Raw genomic sequence first — 24,072 nt, 5'->3', positions numbered from 1 at the left:
TACGATAAGAAAAGGTTGACCAACATAATTCAGAATAGTATAAACTCAAATAGTGTAAATTGGTAGAACCAATATAATTTTTTTGGGGGGTGGGGTCGGGGGGATTTACATTTACATTGGTTTGTACTGCCTGTGCAAATCTCTTGACATGATCAGTCATGAAAAGCTCTCACAGCACCGAGAGTTGCTTAGAGCTCATCGTTTTTGTCTTTGGACACTTCCACACATAAAACAAGACAAAATGAGGGATCAAACTGACAACGTTGATTGTCGATTTTCGGGATTCGTTTGTCGAAAGACAGACTTTCTGACTCTTTTTTTTTTCAGTGAGGGGTGTTGGACCACATGTTGGGAACCACTGGGCTAAATCATGGCTCCATTGCCCCGGAAAATCTCAACTTGAACGAGGAAAGAAGAGACATCGGAACACCAGCGTGGAAAAAAAAAATAGTCTCAAGATTTATTGGTAAAGCACTTTATGCAAAATGCCCTGTAAACAAATTCGAGGGACAAACTACAACAAACAAAAGATTTTCTAAAAATAAATAAATAAACAATCTACATACTCATAGGGGTTAGTTTCCCATCGGCCCAGTGCGACGGCGGGAGTGTTAGAAACGCTCTACCTCTACATACATATTAACCCCTCCTGCGTCCAGAGGTGGCGCTGTTTGGTCCGTTGCCCGGAGGAGGGTCGACGTTAATAATACAGCACTAACTTCCTGTTGTTACGGTCAATGTATGTGGGGAAACAAAACAAATACAAAACGAGGACATGTGATTCTATGAAATGGGCTCCTCCTGTAACTTAGTTACATCTGTAACTCAACCATCTCAATAAAACAAAACAAAACAAAAAACAAAACCAAAGGCTCCTCCTTTCCTTTCCTTCCACAGACTGAAGCATTTTGGTCCTCTTTGACTCTTCTACCCCCAAACACACATGCAGGTTCGCCCCGAATGAAAGTACAGTTCACTACAACGGAGAGGAAAACAGAAGTGTGCAGCAGTAAAACGCAAAAATTCATTATCTTCTTCTGCAATTGCACTTCACAGGCTCCCACAAGTTTCAGCAGCCATGCAAATGTTGCCATAACACCGGGACACCAACGCCGCCACCCGGTGATCGGCAACATACGTGGTGACACGAGAAAAACTGCACGGACTTATCGTTACAATTCACATCAGTTTGAAACAACCAACAGGTTCCACTGCTTTTGCCCCATAAGGCACATCAACGAGTTTGTGGACAGGAAAGAATATTTGACATATTTCACAAATAGAACTAAATGGCAAACTGATTGAAATGCATTGTTAAAAAAAGAAAAACAACCAAAAAATCCAAAAAAAACACAATGCACGAGTGACTAAAAACATAAACAAACCCCAAAAAGTAAGAAACAAGAAATGAAAAAGAAAACAGTTGAAGATGCAGCAGCTTCGGACACCTCCATCAGGTTCTTATCAGCAGCCTGCAGACAGTGTGTGTGTGTGTGTGTGTGTGTGTGTGTGTGTGTGTGTGTGTGTGTGTGTGTGTGTGTGTGTGTGTGTGTGTGTGTGTGTGTGTGTGTGTGTGTGTGTGTGTGTGTGTGTGTGTGTGTGTGTGTGTGTGTGTGTATAACAGTGATACAGGGATGAAGGGTCATCGTAGGTCAAGCTTCTTCAGTTGTGTTGTCCGAGCCTCGAGGTTGCTTGTTAGTGCAATCTGATTGGCTGAAGGGGGAAAAAAAGGCCTTGTTGACCTTTTTTTTCTCCTTCTTTTTTTTTTTTAGGACTCCTGAGGCACAACTTCCATCATCTTTTGACACAGAGCCGTTGACGTGACTGCAAAAGAGGAAGAAAATCCACAGGAAATGAGCTCAATGATGAAGTTTTTACTGAAAGGTCAATGACATCTTTTGACTAAATGAAAATGATTCTACATCTTTCAGTAAACTTTGAGTGTCATTCAAATACCTTAAATATCTTGACAAAACATTTATCATAAACAAGATTGCACCACCTTCTCTGATCCAATCGTAGCTTCACTAACACAAGGATGTGCAACTTGCGGCTCCACAGCCACATGTGAGTGTTTCACCCCTCCGAAAAATGACCAAACAATGTGTGAATAAAAGTTTTAGCGACTATAGCCACTATGGTAGCTAAAACGGCTTAAAAAGGCAGAAATGTCTCAAAGTAGCTACTGTTAACTTTCCATTTGTAATATTTTTTGGAGGTAAAATCAATAGTTATGCTCAACTATCTTCTTATGTTAAAAAGAAACCCCCGCAAAGTCAGAAAATATGACTGAAGTCTTCAGATGCTTTTCTTTGTCTGCACACCAAACAATTTAAGAAGGTATCGCTAGAGAGCTCGTATTTTTGGAGGAAGATGTTCAGAGGCTATACTCACAGATTCCATTCAGCAACCACTTTGGTTTGTTTTGCCACCGCACGCCAATGAAGTAGACGGGGATCCCCGTGGCGATGATGCCGAAGCCGATGGCACACTCCACCGGAGTCTTCCAGATGGAGACGACGATGAGGAAGAAGCAGGCCAGCACGAAGCTCACCGGCAGCAGAATATTCACCTGCACGCAGAAGATAAGACAAACGCCCAGCGAATGAAAACCAGGATCTTTCAATGTGCCCCCCCCCCCCCCCCCCCCCAATCAGAAATAGTTCAACATTTTGCGAAATGAGAAAGATGAGAAAGGTCATATCAATCCTAGCTTTCAAGCCATTTTGAAATGAAGACCTGACATGGTTTTGTCTCAATGCCAAACTCAAACGCAAAATTGAATACGGAAAACTTTGAATGTACTTATTGTGAATGACCTCTGGTGCCTCACTGCCAGGGGAGTCACTGCTTTAGATTATAGTAATTGTTGATCCCAGGTGGCCCCCAAAGAGGGTGTACCCAGAAACCCAGATCCTACAAACAGATAAACGTGGAAGTTCGATTGAAAACCATGATAACTCCCCCCCCCCCCATACACAGAGCAGAGCCCCGTCCTTGTCCTGAATGTTTCCATGCCTCCCTGCTTCAGAACCAGAACCCGGAGGACCCTGACGTGGACTCAACCCGTTAGTCCGAGTCATAAATCTGTTGAACAGCAGGAATGTGACAGACAAAGAAAGGAGGAAGAAATGAAGTGCTGGAGTGGGACGTGGAGAAATGGGGGTCAGCGGACAGACAGAGTCGCCACTGTCCTATCACACCAACACATCCATCCTCCCCCCCCTCCTTCCCCCACCCCACTTCACCACCTCGACACAGAGCCAGCTCGAGATTCACCAGGCTGTAATGACCAACAAACACACACACACACACGCACACACAAATAGTTGAAAACATTTTCAGGCAAACAGAGAGACAAAAGTCCTCTTTGTCGAGTCCAGCAATGACGGGTGTCGTCAAGAAGGATCCTCTTATTCACAAACCTTCACACTGTTTCAGGGAACATTAGTCCTCTGGAAGGCTGAACACAAACTTTAAACCACAGGCCCTTTCAGGTTGACAAACCTCCTGGTACCTTTTGAGAACAAGTCCCCTTCCCTCATCTCCAGTAGCTGCGGCGGTGACATACACCAGCCAGCCATAACATTATGACCACCTGATCCACTGAGGTGTGGACGAGCATTGAACCCTGAAGGTCAGGCCACACGATATTAGTCAAACATGCAATGATATAGCTTCTAAATAGTAAATTATGTTTCCATGCTCTGAGAATTCAAAGTGACCAAATTTTAAATATGAGGGAAAAAAAAAATCACACTGCAATACTTCTCGTAAACCATGTGGTTAATGATGGTCTTCATTATTTCATACAAGTCAAAATCATTATTTAATATATCAGAAAATGAATGCGAGGATGGGAAAACGAGTGCTATATGCTCTTTCCAGTATAAGTTTGTATTCTAGAAGATTCATTTTGAAAAAAAACAAACTGCGATTGATCAACCGTTGCTTTTGGTAGACCTGTGAATAAATAATTACAATGGACCAGTAAGATTAAAACATAAGACCAGTTTCTCTGTATGACGCTGGCAAGAATAGTTTCTGTGTTGATAAACGTATTTCTAGCCTGTTGTCAACTTTTAAAAATTGTAGTTACAGTTAAAAGTCTGTCATTTTATTGTTGATCCGACTGCCTGATTCAGGACTCGTCTTCTCTTTCTCACTTGCAAAAGCAAACAATTCAGGCATTAAAGCATGCGGATACCTCAAAGCTCTAAGTTGGAAAATGAAGCAACTCAGAAACATCAGCAAACAAAGCCGGCTGGTCTTAAAAAAATCACTTAACTAAATCCAGGCTTTGTTAAGACATCTGGAGAGATTTGGATGAAAATAATCTGTGCAGACGTCTTAGTATGATCTCCTAATGCTGTATGATAACAGACTACTCACTGGCAAAGCAAGGCAGGCTATAAAACCCTTTAAAGTAAATTACATAAACTTAGTAATGTCCCTAAAACCATCCAGTCCACAAAAGTTGTTTAACACGGAAATATGACGCTTTTTCCGAAAAAGTGATCCAAGTCGCCAAGACATGAGTAAAACCAGTACAAGTGCGCACACAGGCGTTGAGCTGGTTCCAACATCAGCTGACAAGCTTCTCCTGTCTTTTAATCTGCCGTCAGTCAAGACCGGAGGACAACCGGCAGCCGCTGCAGTGGAAGCTAATACGGCCCCCGCCACACCAACAGATGCACCTCTGTTCGTTTGTGCCGCTCTGAATGGATCTTTGTCAGTCCCAACAAAACAAAGAGAAAACATTTTTCTGCAGCCAAAGCTAACTTGAGTGGGGGGGGGTGGTCAATGGTGGCCGAGTCCAGAGGAAGCTTTAAAAGCCTCTGCGACTTCCTCTGGGGGGAGTTTTTTGTCTCTCGCAGGGGCACGACGTCACACCTCCTCCTTCAGTTTAAAAATCACCGCACCTGTCTCCCAACGCTTGGCTGAGCAGAGAGATGCCGCTCAGCTTCTCAAAGCTGGAAAGCGAAAGCGACAAAGTGGCTCATTTTCTATACCAAACCGGATCCCGGTCTGAGAGCGCGCTGGGAGTGCGGCGAGGCCGGCTCACCTTGATCGGTCGCTCCAGCTCAGGCTTCTTATAACGGAGCCACATCATCCCAATGATCGCCATGGCGATGCAGAGCCAGTTAAAGAAGCTGAAGAAGTTGATGACGGAGAAGATGTCGTTGGAGAAGGCATAGAGCAGCGTCATAAAACACTGGAGGGCGGGAGAGAGGAAAAGGAGAGCCACAAAGATGAGAGAGAGGGACAGAAAACAGAGAGGCAGAAAGGAAGAGACAGAAAAAAATATACTTTCATGAATTTAATTTCATAGATGAACAGGAACATCTTGATTTAAACTGCAACAGCTTATTTGTCGATGATGAAAACTGAATGACAATGACTCCATATCTGTAAAATTATGTCCATTTGTTGGCTTAACATCATTTATATTCTCTTTTTGGGTTAGGGTTAGGGTCTTTTTGAATATGTGTTCAATCGACATAACGCACACCCCACAAGAGTAAAACAGCTAACCAGATTTAATATCTGTGTGTTGTAAATAAATGATCGGGGGACATACGGTGAATATGAGTGAGGGGAGTGGCGTCAGCAGAGTTGGGTGGATCATGGACAGCAGGCTGGGCAGGTGACCCTCACGAGAACCCACGAAGAACAGCCTGAGAGACAAATGGATATGCACATTTAAAATTCGCAGTTTTCAGTTGATTTTCCCATTTGCATTAAACTCCCAATGTTTTCCTCACTCAGTTGAGAGGAGTCTGCTTTACCTGGACGACGTGAACAACGAGCCGTTGACTGAGCCGAAGCAGGACAGACCTACAAACACGGGGATGATCCACGCCATGGGACCCAGGTGGTAGTTTCCGAAATCCTGCAGGACACACACGGACACAGCAGACATCCATAATCATGAGAAACAGTGAAAACTGACTGAAACACACTAAAATGTCGAAATATCTACTGTCTAAATGTTTGTTTGTTTTTATATAAAAATGATGCTACATATAAACTTTACACAAGTTAAACAGGAAAATGTGGCAGACATACATATTATAAACAGTCTTATCTTGATTAGCATAATAAGCCCACGTTCATTATATTTCATGATATACATTTATCAGACATATGAGTAAAAAAGCATGTCGCAATTTCAGCGGTTTGACTTTTATTTTCACAAAGATCCAGAAAGTTTAAGGAAATTTGTTCAATTGTGTGACCTTAAGAAAGAAACATTTCTAAAGTAGCAGCGATTTAACCATTTCCTTCAGTTCTCTCGTTAATCATTTAAACTGTGTTAAACTAAACTGATAACGTCACCCTGCAGTTCGGGGCAGTACTGATGCACCGACAAAGAAAACGTGATGATCTGGTTAAAAACGGACTGTCGGTTACGTGCCCCGGTGGATGTGTGCACTAATGTCGGCTAGATTTCCACCCAGACGGCAGCAGACCGATCCTGACGGCGGGAGACAGCTGCAGTTATTCTCCTACTATCAGCTTACCACGGCCACGGCCTCAGAGTTGATCATGTCATCAGGCGACAGCGTGGTGAAATAAGCCAGGTTGGTGAGAACGTACACGGCCGTCACGATGGGCAGAGAGATGATGATGGCCCGGGGGAGGTTTCTGACATGAGGCACACACACACAGTGACACAGTTAGAGGCCTGAGTCACAGCAAACGCCACCACTTCTCGCTTTCGACGCTTCTTTTGCAGACACGAAAAACCTGAGCTTACTTGTAAGGCTCGATCATCTCTTCTGTGACAAAGTTCAAGTAGTTCCTGTGGAGCGAGGAGAGGAAGGATAAATATTCTAACATCTGTTAGACAGTAGAACATTTTCACGATATCAAGGCTTGGAACGAACACGTCAATACGTTTGACCCATTAGATGGAGCCCTACTGTATTGGATTGTGCTGACAATGCATTGACAATGCATTGTACTTCACTTCATTATTTCATATATTAATCACATGTTTCAGTTATATCCAGCAGCTCTGCACCTTCCAGAATAACTGACTGAAATATACACTAACTCACCAGCCTCCGTAGGCAAACAGGCCGCTGTAGAGCGCCAGACCAATGTTCCCAAAGTCGGACTTGGTGTTCTTGAAGGAATTTTCCGGCAGAAGTTCGTCTGTGTCACCTGGGGAAGACAAAATGGATTAAAATGAAAAAGAACAAAAGAAAAAACAAATAAAGACAATAACCAACACCCCCCCCCCCATGTCGATATTATTGCCATCAGATCCCTCCCTGCCTTGTCTGCTTCAAAAGGCAGACTGAACGACACCGAGACATTTAACAATGATCCCTATTTGCCTCAAAACACAAATACTCGACCTAAATCCTTCTCAGTATGCGGATCAGTGAGGGGCTGTGGAGTTAAGACCAGCTGAGGAGCTCATAAGAGACCCAGACTCTGAGGAAAAAAAAAAAAAAGACTAGACTGAGACAAGATGGTATACGGACTTCATTTATGTTGTGTATTTTCACCCCTGCGGCACTCCACAAATATAGTTAGCGTGAGATGATTGATGAAACTACAACTGTTGACATTGGAAGATGACCTGTTTTACGAGCTGAACTCCAGTTTCCCAAAATTCTGCGCTTCACTGGCTTCCAGCGAATCAAATAAAGAAGCTTCACCAGTTCTGCAGGTGATCTACACTTCACACCCTTATTTGCAGGAAGAGGAGTCAGGGCATTCATCAAGCAGGGGCTTAAAAAAGAATCCACACATTTCTATTGGTTGCAGAATCGGGAAGTGCAAGGCGAGTCTGAATTAGGACCTGAATTAAAGCGGTAAAACAGAGACAAACCATCAAAACAAACTGACTGAACAATGTCCATTTCCAGAATGACAATGGCCTTGATCATTCCATCCTGTCAAGAATTGACGAATAAATCTTGGGGTGCTTGACATTTGGGATTCGTGCTCTCTCTATTCTTTAACCAGCCAAAACTTAACCACTGTTTTTAAATGGTTCTCCACAATCTACTGCTCCAATGAATTTCAGGCAGAGTGTGACTGCAGTTACATAACCTTTGCAGAATTCCACATTTTAACCAAGAAGTGAGGAGTTTATTCGGCAGATTTCCACAGATACCAGCAACATCCCTGGGTTGGTTAATGAGCCACCAGTTCGTCAGTGAACACACACTCCAGAGAAGAACCTCAGGCCTCAGAAGCTCTCTTGTATTTCACTTAATTTGTGCCACAGTTGGGACAATTTATGAAGTCTTGATCGGGACCCCCTTTTCTCAGACCTCCAGATCTCCGCTGGTCAGTTGGGCTTCAGGCCACATTCCTGCTTCGCTCGATGTGCGCGCATTCTCAGACACGGCGACGGTTGCTGAACCAACAGCCCGCAGGCACTGTTGGTACAGGGAGGGTTAGGACTTAGCCAGCGTGCAGTGTGGGAAATGCTCGATTCCTGTGCCGTTCGTCTGAGAGAGTCAATGTTTGACTCGATATCGGACGGACGGACATGTGACTGCAGGGACCTCAGTTCAGGGTAAACCATCTGCTTTGATTACAGTACAACAGTGGTACTCAATATTTTCAGAAAAAAAACTGCCAGTCGAGGGACGCTCATTTAGTTCTGGCCCAAACTACCAGTGTTTGACTTCACTGTAATCAGAGAGTTGAGAGAGGGTCCGATGCCTTTTTGGGCCTTCACATCACCACGTTCATCTCATAACATAAAAACCATCCAGAAGAAGGGAGTTGGTCTGAAATACCGTCGACAAACACAGTGACCATTGTTCATTTAAAGACTTTACCGGTCAAGCATCCTGTTCTAATCAGAGTGATGCCTCATTTGCTCTCACCCTGGAATGCTTTTTGAAATATAATTTCCCCCCCCATTGCTGCCAGTGACCTCCAATGTTTGAGCTTTAGGGTGATTTCCAATGAAAATTTAAGTTCGTAGTAGAAAAATGGAAAGTAATTTGTACCCGACTGTATTAAGGTGTGTTTGCGGTGTTTCCCTTCAATAGGAAAAAATAAGTATCCTCCTTGTAAGATGTTGAAAATATCTTCAAAGTTTTGGAGATTTATCACTTTTTACTGGAGAAATAAATTCATTAATCTGTCATCCTTTCTCCTCTACGCCTATAAATCGTCTTTTCCCTTCACGTAATTCCCAGGCAGTAAAGCATGCACACACCCATGATGAAATATGCACACACAGCTGTGCTGAGCTACTACAACAGGAATACTCATAATCCTAATTCAATACTCTGTGTAAATATGTAAAATGAGAGGCTGGAAATACACGTGGCTCCAAAGCTGAACAGGTACTGAACGTGTGTGGTTCATGCAATAGAGAAACCTGCTTTATTTTTGTGGTTTGAGCTTAGTTTAAGAGCAAATATGTTTAGTGTAGGGTTATGGTGGACCAGTTAAAAGTTGAACTTCTCCTGAAGACTGAGATAACTCAGATTTAGAGATTATTTGTGGAATAGGAGGGGTCCACTACTGAATGATTCATTGTAAACAGCCAGTTCACACAGTTTTTCTGTGCATGTCAGAGTAGATCAAGCACTAGAACATGGAGGATTACAGAGCATTTGAATTTAACAGCACTTCTTCTACAAAGTGCACATTCACCACACCATAATACTGAGAGGATGTTTAAAAAAAAAAAAACTCCACAAGGCCACTGAATATGTGCATATTTTTTTTGCCCAAAGACACTTTGGCATGTCGACAGGTGGCGATGGGAATTGAACCTGCAACCTGCCAATTGGGACACGACTGCTCCACCAACCGAGGCATGCCACTCCTACAATACCAAAAAGTTTGCATGAATGGATATCAGCTGGAGAAGGCGAAACATAGCCAATCAACTGGTGACAGTGGTTGCTATGGTGATTCCCAACTGAAGCAGAGGAGGGCAGAATGGTGGTCATTATTTATAAGAATACGATCCAGACCTGTGGCAAAGACTTGGATGTAATTAGTAACTCTTGGGAAATATTACGGAAGAGGCACACTGTTTGTTTTTTAACCAGAATTTCGAGACATCCAAATGAATGGAAGTCAAATGGGGGTTCATCCGACACGTTTCGCACACGGGAGGCAATTAATAAATATCACGATGCAAGACGCACTGGAACAAAAGTGGCAAAAATACCTACATCTTGATGTGCAATTTCTGTGTACAAAAAGAAAATGTGACTGTGAAATAACACATTATTTTTTCTATGTCAGAGTGAATGAAATAACTTCACTCTCGTAATTAAACTGAAAAGACAATTTTGAATAAAATTAATACTGTGAGTTTGTAAAGAAATTTTTTTTTTACAGATGCAATAATCATTTAAACTTGAAATGACATTTATATTTACCATTATATGTGAAAATAACGCTTCAAAAGAGACTCAGTTCAGAAATTATCATTTTGAAATAATAAAATAATAAATAAAACAGTGAAAACTATAAAAATATAATAAAACACTGACTGTCTAATAAATAAAGCCTCCTGGCATTATTAAATGTCAATATATGTTTCAACTGTACGAGATGATTAAAAGAAAACTTAATGAGTGGATAAGCTACCTAAATATTACCAATAGTGATCGGATGCTTCAATCCAGACAGGTATAGTATTTTAAGGGTGATTTTACTGTTACAGATGGAGTCTGACAGGATAAAACTCGGCCGGTCACCAGATCAGTCTCTCGATAGCAAACAGTGCCCGTGGCTTTACGGCTTGAACGAGAAGGGCTTTATTGGCCTAATCAGATTACGCTGGGTTCTAATCTGAGTCCCAGAGGTCTGTGACCACACACAGGATCGCTACACTCGTTGACGTCTGAATACCTCAAACCCATTTACGTCAGTGTTTCTAACCTTGACCTTAAAAGTCAAACCTTTTGTTTTTGAACTGTCACTTCAGGCTTCGAAGCGTTAAAACCTGTCCTGCAGAGTATGACGGTTTAGAGCAGTGGTTCCCAGCCTTAAATCTCAGGCTAAATGAAGGGATCCCCAAAGGCCGCTCGCCATCTTTTTGGACTGAGATTCACCATAATACAACAATGAGCCAAACTCAGAATGCAGAGTACAGACCGAACGTTTGGGCACATCCATATGTGCATCCATCTATGATGAAACACCAGGAGAGATGGCAGGTTAGTTTGTTTATATAATCACAGCTAAACACCAAATCTTACTTTTAAACCTAGGCGACACAAAGAGTTTCAGATAAACAGTTATTATAGAAGATGCATCGACAGACAGGCGATAAACATCAGAGAACACGCATCGGACCTGAAATCATGCTTGCGAAAGGATCAGTACAAATCGGGAGAATCGCTTTTCCATGTTCTCTTTGCAAACAAAACAAAAATTATGACGGGCGAGGTGTACATTCCACTTATGTGGATTACAAACAGCTCGGGGATGAAAGGTGAGATTGGTTCGCTGCTTCTGTTGGAAGAAGATGACGAAGCGGAAATGCAGAACGCAGGCCTGTTGTTTACACGAGATCAGAGAGATCCACCGCAGCCGACTGGGAGCTACTGGGTTTTATTCTTCATTCATGCAACTTTGTAGTTGAAGGATAAATCCTGGAATAAATCCTGAAACAAAGATACATCTTTGATGCAAGATGTACAACAGTTAAAGGCTCGGGCTGCTACTTTATTTCTGTACTACTGATTTCTGCCTCAGATGTGTAAAAATGTTAAAGTACGTGAAATGCAGCACAATCGAGAGCAGAAGGGCTCAATGCGATTGGTCCAATATGTCGACTGTATGACATGTTTTCACAGTCAAGGTCATGTTTTGAAACACATATTTGACATCTTAATGAAATGTTAAGGCACAATTACTCACTAGTGCCACCCAGGGCACTAACGGCGTGTTACTCCATGCACTGTACCTTTAAAGCGATTAAAAAAAGAAAACGGCTGCAGCTGAGCTACGAACAACAGCCTGGAGTTGTTGTTTTCTCGCCTCTTTCTTAAGTGCGATGAAACTATGAGGCCTGATTTGAATATTGCACTTGCACAGTTGTTTGTTGCCGCCAGATGTGCTTTTATTTGATGCCTCTGTTGCTCTCGGGGGAAGTAACACCAGCAGACGGGAGCAAGGGCGGCTCCAGGAGGAACCATCACGCAGGCAGCAGAGGGGTTAATTAAGCCTGCGGTCTTTATCGTCGTTGGAGAGGAAACACGTTTGATATGTCGGGGCACAGACCACACTGGTCTAACTTCAGTGGCACAAACCCAGTGAACTCCAAAGTCTCAAAGCTAAAGGAGGCACAATGTTCCTGTAGGGGGCAGAGTTCCATTTCTTGAAACTTTGCTTTTACCCCCTGCAATGGCTGCTGCTGAAAGAGGCATGGGACGCTGCTTGTTTAAACAGGCTGCGAAGGTTTTTTTCTGTGACTCAGACTTGGAGTGGACGGCCAAATGAAAGGAGCTGTGTTCTGCCTCAGAGTTGGCTGTGTGGGGGGGTTTCCCCCCTCTTTACGGACCTCCTGCTTCTGGCTACACTTCACTACATCCTGTAGTTGTAAAGAGAGTCTGGCTCGCCTGCAGGAAGCCAGAATCCGGGATTCGTGTTACATAAGATCACTGCAGTTTGATCAGAGCGCACAAATATCCTCAGTTTTTAAGAGGATTTCTTTGCCTAAAGCATCACTTTCTCATGAAGTCTTTTTTTTCCCCCTCAAATAAGATTGAGTTACCTAATTTAAGAACTCCTCTGTAAGAAATGGGAAGAAGTGAGAGTGAAGTAATTTTAGAGGAGTACAACTTGTGTGCAAAGTTAAACACTTCCTCTTTCCTGCAGTGTGGTAGCAGCAATCTGATGCACCTTCATGGGGGGGGTGTTTCCTGCACGAAGCATGTCCTGCACGTGGGAGGCATTTATAGAGCACGCTGCAAGTACAGTGTGGGGCACAATCTGATTCCACGTGCTTTGTTGATCTGCAAAGAGGAGCCTGGTGTAAAGTCATTTTTAGACACAGAAAACATCATTTGGATGTGTGTGGCCTTAATTTTAATTTTAATAGGGCTTCTTTTGTTCCATAAAAACACACAAGTAAAAATATTGGATTGAAATTTTAGCGGCTGATGTACAATCTAAGAACATGAGAAAAGGCGTCCTTTCAATTATGGTGACAAATACAGAGCGCAAGCTGGGCTAAAGAGAATAAACTATCTTTAGGTTCTTGTCATTAAGTCTGATCAAAGTGACTCTCGGATTTAAGTTTCCTGTGAAGTTTGTGTACTTTTCTGCTTTGATTCGGCTGTGATATCAGAACAATTTAAATTATAGCACCTTTTTCAGAGATGAAATACATATTGATTCTTTTGCATGTTTTAACCTTACTTGGATTTTGTCAGATGTTTTGGAATGTAGGAAAATGTTTGTTTTTCCAACTTTTTTTTTCCTCATTCATTTGGTTTCAAAAATACAATATTGATCATCCTATTTACTGCTTTTTCCACCTCAGAGTGGCAGGCCGCTGGAGCTGATCTCAGCAGACTATGAAGGCACCATGGACAGGTCGCCAAGCCCACCACAGGCTCAACGCAAATACATATTCACCAAACAACATAAAATGCATGGTTGTGGACTTGTGTGAGGAAACCAGAGTAGTGACTGGGGAAAAAAAAAAAGTTGTGCAGTGTGACGATACCTCGGCCAATCTTGACGAAGCCGATGATGATGATGAGCCCGAGAGCCAGAAGTTTGGCTGCGGCAAAGAAGTCCTGCACTCTGGTGGCGGCCTTCACGCTATAGCAGTTAATGAAGGTCAGCAACACTGCAGAGAAAGAGGGAGAGAAGGTGTGAGACTATTGGGATTCCCCCGATCTTTATAATAAGACCAGTGGCTGAACTCCTCACGCAATCTGACTCAGAACACGGTTTACAGACCACAAGACGGCTCACGCTGAGGCCGACTCTTTCTACAGATGTTTTCACACATTCTTAGTCACAAAGGTGGAAAGAAGATAAAAGTTCAGAAAGAATTCTGTTCTTGTGTGCAGACCACGATTGTGGAATAAACCGTGTCCTTTAATTTTGTTCCAGCGGTCCACCTTGAGACTTAACCGAGGCGTGCACGTGCCTCTGGGGCTTTCTCACAACGCAACGTGAGCTGCAGAAGAATTCAGAGACTGTAAACAATTTCTTTACCGCCAGAACCCCTCCACCACCCCCACCCCCTTTGTCCTGTACAGTGCTGGTATCCAGTGGGCTCCGGGCACACATACACAAAGTTATTCACAGAGAGCTGGTGAAGCGGCCCCTCACCTCGAACCCCATTAAAAGTACTTATCTAAAGCAGCAGGTCCCTTCAAAGCTCCTAAATCAGGTCGGGGCCACAATAGAAAGACGAGACAGCACAATGAGGCTCTGTGCTCAAGAGAGGGCAAGTAAAGGGAGGGAGGGATACAGTAGAGGGCCAGACTCACATTTACTGCATTTAAACGCAGATTGACAAGCACATAGATGTGTTAGGTTAGGATTTATGTGAATATGGGTGAGCGCACAACTCGGTAAACGTGAATAAAGAGCTGAATTACAGAAATTCCAACATTCAGTAAATGGGTCAGATGGAACAGTAACCTGATCCAAAATAGAATTATGAGGGTTTGTGTGTATGGACGTTCAACCCTCAAGTAACCCTGAAGACTTCAGCACTGCCTCAGCCACTACGCATGCATGCGCACGCACGCACACACAGCTTTGTCATGTGATCTTGGGCAGGATTTAGCCTTCAGTCAATGTGAAGATTAGGTACCAGAGTTACTAGCTGGCTGCCAACGCACGCGCACATGTGTCGCATGTAATCATGTATGAAGTGTGTGAAGTTAAATGTATGTGTGTGAATGGGCATTGGGGAGGGGGTGTTTTTTAGACAATGACCTGAGATTGGCACTAACAAGCTAAAGCAGCTCCTAATCCAGAGTTAATCTAGTTCAGGCTCCAAAGCAAGCTGCAAAATAGACCAAGTGTTTGTGAGTCACATTCAGATTTTTCAGTATTGTCAATATTAATGTGCACAAAACATTAGCACACACTTTTAACTGGTTGGTTTAAATAAGATTAAGCATACTTGCTTTAAATAGCACATTACGTTAGCTTAATATTAGACAAACACAGCATTTTGTTTATCTGAGAACTCTTTTTAGAGGACTTCATCTTCAAATGCAAGAGTGAGGACACATTTTACAGCATGTTTCATTTAGCTTTATTATAAAACTGCAACTTATCATTTTCTCAATTATTTGATCAGTTTTTAAGACATCACAATATCAGGAAACAATGAAAACTTCTGTGGTTGCGTTTTTCCAAAGTATCCGATGGAGCCTGAAATACCACAGTGTGAAATTAAAGGTTTTCAATATGAATGGCGGACTAAAGGGACTGGATAAGTGATTGATCAATGTCTGTACAAAAATAGAAGAAGTGAGATGAATCTCTCTAAAAATCAGCAATCATCTAGTGATGTCGTGCTGGTGTTTTTCAGTGGCTTGCAGATGAACATCATGGAACTGGAATCAGACAAAAACTAATAATTCCAAATTAATATACCAAAAAAGAGAGATTTGTGAGGCAGTATGAAGTTTTCAGGCAAAACCAGAATAATTCAATTTAATGTAATCATCATAAAACCTCTGAAAAGAGCTGAAAGGCTTAATTCATTTACCGGTATGTATTTATTTTAGACGTTGGCAATTTGCTTCAGAATAATAGCCTTCGGTTCAAAATAAAAGCCCATCTTCCAGCTCTACTAAAGATTAAGCGCTCTGGATTTGAACTTGGCTTTCAAATTTTTCTTTATGTGACTTTACAGACTCTCACAATGTAGGGGAATTTTTCGAGTCTTACCATGAAATCTAAATTTATTCATTCATTCATCCTCATTAAAATGAATAAATTAGGGCCAGTGATAATTAGAATTATTTACTTGAAAATTAGAACATGTTACTTACTTGTTTTAAGATATTTTCAACATAAAGGATGTTTTGAAGACATAATATATTAATAGTCCTGCAATACATGAGCTGATGTAATCACGCATTTTCCACGGCTACTGTACCACGCCGCCTAAAAGTTGCATCATCCCGGCCCGGCTCGGGTCGGCTCGGCTCAGACTTTACTCACTGATGCAGAGGCAGGCTACCAGCTTGGCCCCGGTCTCCGGCACCGGGCACACCGGGAAGATGGGCTTCAGGAGGTACGTGGCGAACACGTAGGCGACGATGTACTGCGAGGACGGCCGGATGATGAGCAGCTCGATCCAGAGTTTGAGGAACGCCGTCAGCGAGCCGTACACCTCCAGGATGTAGGCATAGTCCCCGCCGGACTTGGTGATGGTGGTGCCCAGCTCCGCGTAGCAGAGGGCTCCCACGGTGGAGAACACCCCGCACACAGCCCACACCACCAGGGACAGACCCACCGAGCCGGCCTCCTTCACCACGCCGGTCGGCGTGACGAAGATGCCCGAGCCGATGATGGTGCCCACGATGATGGCCACGCCGTTCATGAGGGTGATGGTCCTTTTCAGGGCGACCCCGTCCTCCTCCCCCGCACCTGCCGCCACGCCGCCGGGGCTCTTACCGTCGCCCGCCGGCGTCCCGGCCGGGCTGGAGCCCGCCGAGAGCATCCTCTCAGTGAGCTGCTTGTCCTCCTCCCTGCCGATGGAGGAGTTTGAGTTTCTCTTCTTCAGCCCTGACATCTGTCTGACTTGTTTCCTTCTCTTCCGCGGAGCTTCCCGTGTCTCCCTCCGGTGTCCTCCTCTGGTGTCGGTCCGCTCAGAGGTCTGATGCTCGAGCCGGGCTCCGCCACGAGGACTCCTGCGTGTGTGTGCGCGTGAGTCACGGCAGCGTGGTTTCTCTCTTCTTCTCCGCTCTGACAGTGTAGAAAGAAATTGGCTGGCTGGACCTCCTCCGTCAAGGCCGGCCCCTCCTCTCACTTGTGCAGCCTCTCCTCACCTCCTCCCGCATCCACTCTGCTCTTCACCGCCCTCAGGCGGCGAGGCCCCGGTACTGCAGCACTGTACCATGACGCGCCCATTGTGTCCATACAAGAGCCCCCCCCCTCCCAAGTTCAAGTCCAGATAAACCTTATTGTCCCCGAGGGGAAATTTAATCCAGCTATCCGTAAAAGAGCTATAGAAGAAAACATAACCATCAAAGTAGGTCATTTCAAAGCAGCTTTTTAACTAGTTGAATTACAACTAGATGAATTTTGCCCAGATGCACACACACACAACAAAAATGTGTGATTAATATAATATAATATAAATGGGAGCTGTAGTGCATTTGCCATGAGCACATAAACACAAAAAGAAGGGAAACGTGACAAAAACATGAAGCCCAAGACAGTCAACAAACCGTTCAGCTAAAGAAAAGCAGCAGGTGGGAATTGTAGATGTACATGTGATTGAAGATACAAAAGGAAGAAAACACAATCCTATCACCACTGCTTCAACCTTGGACTGCACACTATCAGGGGCAGGGCCCAGTTTGGTTTACGCTCTATCAGCTGTGGTCTTCCTCCCACACCTTGAAAGCCAGTACTACACAACAATGTTTTGCCTCATGAAATCCAACCGTCTTATATGCCACTGGCTCTTATTCAGAAACACCGGGTGCTGGAGCTGATCCCAGCTGACTATGGGCAAAGGCAAGTTACACTCTGGACAGGCCGGCAGTCCATTGTAGGCCAAACACACAGAGACAGACACTCTTACACACTCACATTTCACAACTACAATTCAGACCTACCAGTTCATCTCAAATGCATGATTTTGAACGAGTTACAAAGAAAAGGGGAGTTTGTGCTTCTGCATGGGTCTGAAAAACGTGTACGAGTTTAATTGATGACTCTATTGCATCTATAGCATAACAAGCATCTAAGACACTCAAATGTGCCTATTCCTTCATCGGCCAAAATTAAACTGCTTACAGCCTTCATTCGTTATTGTGGCACTGTAGGGCAGTGGTTTGCAATGACTCTCACTGCAGCAGGTCTCAATGTTCAAAATCTGCCGGCCTTTTTGCGTAGACTTTTGTTGTCCATGTTCCAATGTGAGATTTTCTTTTCTGGGTCATCCAGCTTCCTCTCACAATCTGTCATACGTATGGATACTTTCTGACTGGGATTGCCTCGAGCACCAAGGCTCTGAACAATGTAGGTATCTGTGATGAAGAAAATATTCAGATTCTGTTTTTTAATCGACTTTTGTAGCAAAAGTGATTTCCTGTGAATGTAAATGACGTTATCCCACAGAACAGTCGATTGATTGAGTGCTGCTTAATAGAGGTTTAAACACCCTCAAGATGGGACGCTAACAAACTCAACAGAAGTGACCGGTCAAAACATTCCTATTGGATGAGTCCTTAAAGTTCTGCCTAGTTCAGGTCACCCTGAACCTTTTTATCCTCGTTGAGCTGCTATAAATTTACTCATCCAAATAAAAAGAGATGAACCATTCTCTATTGTGGTTCACATTCACTGTATGTTCTCCATGTCATTCAATGTGCAAACATGACAGCACAAACCAGGTATGTTCCTTTATTATGTAAAGCAACAAAGAGATAATTGCAATCCAGCCCAGTCGTAAAAAGCTGTCAACAATAGTTGATACAAGAATTCACCCGCAAGACGAGTTTTACACTCACAGGGAAAAGTTTTCCCGTCACTTATTCTCTCATACATTGCATCGCCCAGTTTTCCAATCACCCAGGGAATGCAAAAGTAGAACAGCTCTGTGCACATGTGGAGAAATACTTAGAAAATATATGAAAACTTTCAAAGATCAACCACAGGCTCGTAGGTCAGATTCAGAGCAGGTTAAAGACACACTCTCTGATATCCGTGGTTTTATTGATCTGGGGCGAAAGAGTTTAGGCCCAATGTAAAGAGTCATGGTAAGAGTTAAATAGTCCAGGGGAAGTCCAAAGATTTCATTTAGGTGTCCATGTAAGGTTTGATTAGTCTGATTTGAAGAGTAGGGTGAGGTATCTGGGTCAGGTTTAAATATTCTGGCTGTTGAAAGATTTGCAGTGTTTGAGTAGTCGTGTTAAGGTTCATGGTGTGTGTGGAATTTTAAAAATATGCACGCGGTTTAAACACTCCTGGTCAGGTTTAAAGTGCCCAATAAGTCTTACAAAGTGAGAGTGAAGACTCTGTGTCAGCTCTGAAGAGTACTGGGAAAGTCTGGGTGGAGGCTAAAGAAAACGACTGAAGCTTAACGTGTAGAGGTTTGTTATGATGAGTCTTGTTTGAGTTGAAAATGTCGGGGGGGAAAGAAACTGAAGATCTGGGCTTAAAAAACTGGGTCAGATTTTTCCTTCTTTCTTTTTCTTTTTTTTTTAAAACGTGGGTGTGGTTTGAAGAGTCATAGAGCCAGTGTTGAAGAGCGTAGGTCAGTGTTGAATAGTCTATGTCAGCTATGAGTAATTCCGGCCAAATAGAAATGAAGAGTATGTCAAATATTAGGAATCTCTGTAAGATTTAAAGAGTTTATGTTGTCTGTTGTTTGTGTTGGGTTTAAGAGATCCAGGTCATATCTAGAGAATCTTACAGAGTGTGTGTCCAATCTTCCCTTTCCTTGTGTTTCTGTTAACTCATGTTGTATTTGTTCATTATTCTGGCTTTGAATGTTTTCACACGTGTCAGTGGAAGAATAATCAAGGTGGTCATGGCAGTTCCTCTGATTTCTAAAAACAAAAGTGCAAATAGACGTTGTTCAACAACCACTTCTGTCATGTTGATGTTGATATGTGTTTGTCCTCGGTGATTAAACCTTTGGTTTATGTAACTTTCAATGGAAATTGAACAACTGGATACAGGAATTAGTTTCATGTTCAAGTGAGTGTTAAACTATAGTTATTGTGAGGTCAGAGGTATAAACTCAATACATGTCTGGTGAGTTGGCAAAGTTTTTTTGTGGGGGGGTTGCAACTCGCCTCATGTTTCCCTCCACTGTCGTATTTCAGATTTACCTCCACTTCCACTATTTGCTTTTCAACAAACACCATCCATCATCAAGCTGACTTTGTACTCCTGTTTGCTTTCCGAAGATTTCTTTACACGCGTCAGCTTTACCAACAAAATACACACAGGTGTTACTGTATAACTGCAAAAGTTACCTCATTAGTCAAACATGTTTTGTTTTTTTCTTCTATTCTTAGACTGTGGAGCCATTTAATAATCTGAAGCGTAGTTCTGTATTATGTGTGGTACACCCACTGCAGGCCACACCTTCTGTGAATATAATTATGGAGAGTAAATTAGTTTCAGTAGATCAGCTCCAGATGGTTCGCAGACACATCCTAAGTTGAGCTGTCTTTATAACCATTATTATGCCAATTTTCATGCACTCATTAAAGAAAAAAAAGCATTTTTGTTTTGAAAAATCCACCTTTAATCAAGTTGTTCTCGAAACTATGTAAAAGGCTCATGTAGCATTGCATGCTCAATTCTTGTCAACATGCACTGTTGAAGCAGGTAAACAAAATAATTATTCTCAAAAGTTAAATATTAACATCTAACCAAAATGTTGATGTGACTTGATTGGACACATTTTGTCCTTAAATCACTCCAACAGTTGGTAAATATTCAGTCTGATGCTCTCCAGAAATTGCTTATGTATTAAGGACGGTAAGAAAATTGCAGCAGGGAAGATTCAATGTTTCACAGTTTTATCAAGTACCGAAGCTGTAGGACACCAAACACTCCGGCCCACTGATTCCCAAAGTGATGGAATCAAAATCAACTAAATTCAATTAACTTCCCCCGAGAAAAAAATAGGCCTGAAAAGTTTGGGTTTTTTTCTCAATCAATAGGCAATTTTTTGTTGTTGTTGTGAGGACTTGAATTTAAAATTTCACAGTGCAAACATGCGTTTTCCAATGACTTTTCTTCCCTAATGAACAGCCTGCAAAATGAGCTGATGACAGTAACATCTCAAACCTCTTCTGCAGTCCACTAATGAATTGCTGAAGCTGCAGCAGTTATCACCATGCAATGCTCTCCATTTATGGAACAGGTGATTAGACTCCAGGGAAGGCGCCTGAATTGCATCAGGAAGCATTTTTAGCAAATGCTGCTGGAGTTTTAAATTTGAAACACACAAAAGGAGGAGGGTGGGAGTCGGAGGTGTCGGGGGAGTGTTCGGGGACTCGTTTAGTCGCGCTGGGGGTTGCATCCAGGACAGATCGAGCAGTTGTTGCAACCTGACTCTGACTGCCGCTGATGGTCATGCCAACTCAGTTCCAGACGCATGACGGCTGTACGCCGTGAGTCAAGCTCCCTTTTAAAACTGAGCGAGCACACAAGAATAGTTTGACCACCGTGGACAGTTTAAAGCTGTTCATGTGAGACAGACACATGTCCACTGAGACCCCAGCAGACGACAATTTCCCGTTTCCACACAGCAAGGTCAACATTTTGGCTCCAAATCCAGCCTAAAGGTGTGCTCATATATTGTCTGCTCAGAGGTTGAAGAATGCAGGAGCTCCATCTCAGGTCGGACCTGAAAGTCACTCTAATCCATGTCTGCTTCATGTCCGTCTGTCTCGGTTCAGTCGCCCCGCTTCAACAGCTCACACAGACCCCCAGGAGACATGGGAATTTTATTCTGACCCAGTGGGAGGTGTATGTTCTAAGTTCTACTTACAGACCCCAGAATCTCTTCCTCATACATACGTGCAGTACAACTGATGAGTTCAAGGAGTTCATGCTCTGAATCTGAGTGTAACATAACAAATACTATTTACTTTTTAAAAACTTGTTACTTTACGAGTTAAATAAAAATGTACAACTTGAAATAATCTATCCCAGAGAGCTGTCAGCGTGGTGTGGGTTACTTTAATGGCTGATACTCTCAGAGACGGCAGAGTGGAAGAACACATATGGGGAGAGCAATAACACACTGAAGTGAACACAGGCTGGGAACCTCGCTGAAACCAGAACTACAAGAAACGCGACGGCATCAGGAACTTTGAAGGAATTTGTTTTTGTTTGCATGTGTAAAATACCATAGAAATAACTCGCTGCAACAAATTCAAGCCTGCTTGTTGTCTTGAGTGATGAGGAAAACATTGTGAATGTCTTCTGTGAACAACTATTTGGAACAGGTTTTGGTTTTTTTTTTCCTCTGGAAAATTGTAGGTAGCTTGTTTGCTCCATTGATTCTTTGTTTGTGACTTCTTTTGTTGGTACACCGCCAACTACATTTTAACCGCAAATATTAAAGAAATCCAGACTTTATAAACACTTTTCCCGTGCATAAAGCACGACCTGGAAACTACCTCTTACTTTCATTTTGAAGGTTCCTGCGTTGATGACAGTGTGTGTCCACCAGTGGTTGTCTTCACGACAATGTGAATAATAAAAAAAAAAAATAACAACTAGACTTATTTATACCATTATTTAGCATGTTTACAATTATTACTCTATATATGTTGTATATATATTGTATGTCTATCCCCTTTTTAATGTAAAAAACTGGAGAAGGCTGTTATTGTCTTCATTTAAATGAAAAGATGTGCAAATATTTATTAAGACACACTTTACACAGTTTATTATCTTTTTAAGTATTTATTGTGAGTTAGAAGTAGGTTTGAATATTTAGATACATTCAACAAGCATTTAAATTTTTTGTTAGATTCTTATAATGCTGATTTATTGCTGATTTTAAGTTTAGCAACATTATAGTACTTTTAGTCACCGTTTGCTGGCAAGTCTGTTTTATCGCATTTTTATCAGATTGTAAATATCTCTGAGGCAAACTTGTAGAGTTTCAAGGGGAGAGGTTAAAGACCACCACACTCAATTTAGGTTTTCTGTGCAGATAGTTTTTTTTTATTAGTTCCCAAACCAGCACACAATAGCAACAGTGACTGGTTAATTATCCACGGGTCATAAACAATAATGTCCTCAAATAAATATAACAACCGTGCATTCATGTTGAAATTCTTCACACGAAACCAGATCTGCTTAATTCAGAGCTGACTCGGTAACATGAAGTCGTGGATCTCCGAGGGAGTGCGGCTCTGATGGGAAACGGTCCTTAAACAAAGAGCTGCTACTGTGGAGTGGGTGTGGGAGAGGCCTGCTCCTTTCCAGATGTTTCCAGCCGCTCTCACAGAGAAGCGACGTGTGGGCCGTCAAACACACAACCACGTGAAGAGCTGGTCCACTCCCCTCATCACCCAATGTCATTCACAGAACAACGCCTCGGCATCATTGATATAAGAAACACGTTTAATATCAAAAAATCAAAAGAGAAAAGTGATCAGTATTTTTATTTTACCAGGAAGCCTCATTGAGAGAGTTTCTTCTTCAAGGCACAGCAATATAATGTAAAAGAGCCAGTGCTGATGTCTCCTCATCCTCAATGAAGGCCATTAGGGTCGCGCATAAAGTTCACTTTGTATATGTAGTATTTTATATGTAGTATATGTCCCCATAATCAATCACACTCACAAAAGTCAATTTTCTTTTTCTCACAAAAAAGGAGACAGAAAGTTTAAGATTCCTACATGGGGAGTGAAAGACTTTATTATCAATCTAGAGGCCAACATTTTATGTAAGATAATAATAATAATAATAATAATAATAATATGGGGCGCACGTGGGTGGCATTCACCCGGACCCGGAAGAATATTTGTTTCCATATGAATTTTGGAAAGCCTCAGGGAGCCACCGCAGTGGGGTGAGTCCACAGCCGGGAGTTGTAGACCCCCTGGCGTAGTGGTCAGCAGTTTGATTCTTGAATAAAGACTCCACCCCCCAGTCCAAAGATGTGCAGGTCAACATAACCGATTTAAAAGACATATCAAAGGATTGTGTTTGTCTGCATGGTTACAGGCATGTGGGAGAAGATTCAATCCTCTCTGAGGGCGGTGGACCTCCTCTCTGATGTGTCAGAACATTAACTTCCAAACAGGAATCGTGCACAGAAGCAGGCCCTTTGTCTCTGGTATTTGAAGCAGCAGACACACACACACACACACACTTCAGAGAGGCTGAGGAGGGCCGAGGTGAGGAAGATGAGGAGGAGGAGTT

At 42.7% G+C, this 24,072-nt stretch overlaps 1 protein-coding gene across 1 annotated transcript; it reads right to left on the bottom strand.

The window, feature by feature from the left end:
• Positions 1–435: 435 nt before the first annotated feature.
• slc7a5 (solute carrier family 7 member 5) lies at positions 436–16,883 on the bottom strand. The gene is made up of 10 exons (XM_080505392.1): positions 16,156–16,883; positions 13,682–13,807; positions 7,065–7,170; positions 6,761–6,805; positions 6,525–6,648; positions 5,790–5,893; positions 5,582–5,678; positions 5,066–5,215; positions 2,395–2,572; positions 436–1,824 (listed from the first exon to the last, which is right to left on the bottom strand). Exons 1-10 carry the CDS (start codon positions 16,727–16,729, stop codon positions 1,769–1,771), a joined length of 1,560 nt encoding a protein of 519 aa, XP_080361518.1. The 5' UTR covers positions 16,730–16,883; the 3' UTR covers positions 436–1,768.
• Between the last annotated feature and the right edge of the window lie 7,189 nt (positions 16,884–24,072).

The sequence above is a fragment of the Blennius ocellaris genome, assembly GCF_963422515.1.
Source record: "Blennius ocellaris genome assembly, chromosome: 11".
Lineage (NCBI taxonomy): Eukaryota > Metazoa > Chordata > Actinopteri > Blenniiformes > Blenniidae > Blennius > Blennius ocellaris.
Note: the sequence above shows the minus strand (reverse complement) of the source record. Positions and strands in the feature narration are given on the sequence as shown.

What these genes read in the sequence shown, in the direction of transcription:
- slc7a5 (XM_080505392.1), bottom strand. Translation starts at nt 16,729, where the DNA reads ATGTCAGGGCTGAAGAAGAGAAACTCAAACTCCTCCATCGGCAGGGAG. An exon ending in GGTAGCCTGCCTCTGCATCA is followed by an intron (nt 13,808 to 16,155) that starts GTGAGTAAAGTC and finishes CTTTCTCTGCAG; the next exon opens with TGTTGCTGACCTTCATTAAC. An exon ending in AGCTGGAGCGACCGATCAAG is followed by an intron (nt 2,573 to 5,065) that starts GTGAGCCGGCCT and finishes TTCTGCGTGCAG; the next exon opens with GTGAATATTCTGCTGCCGGT.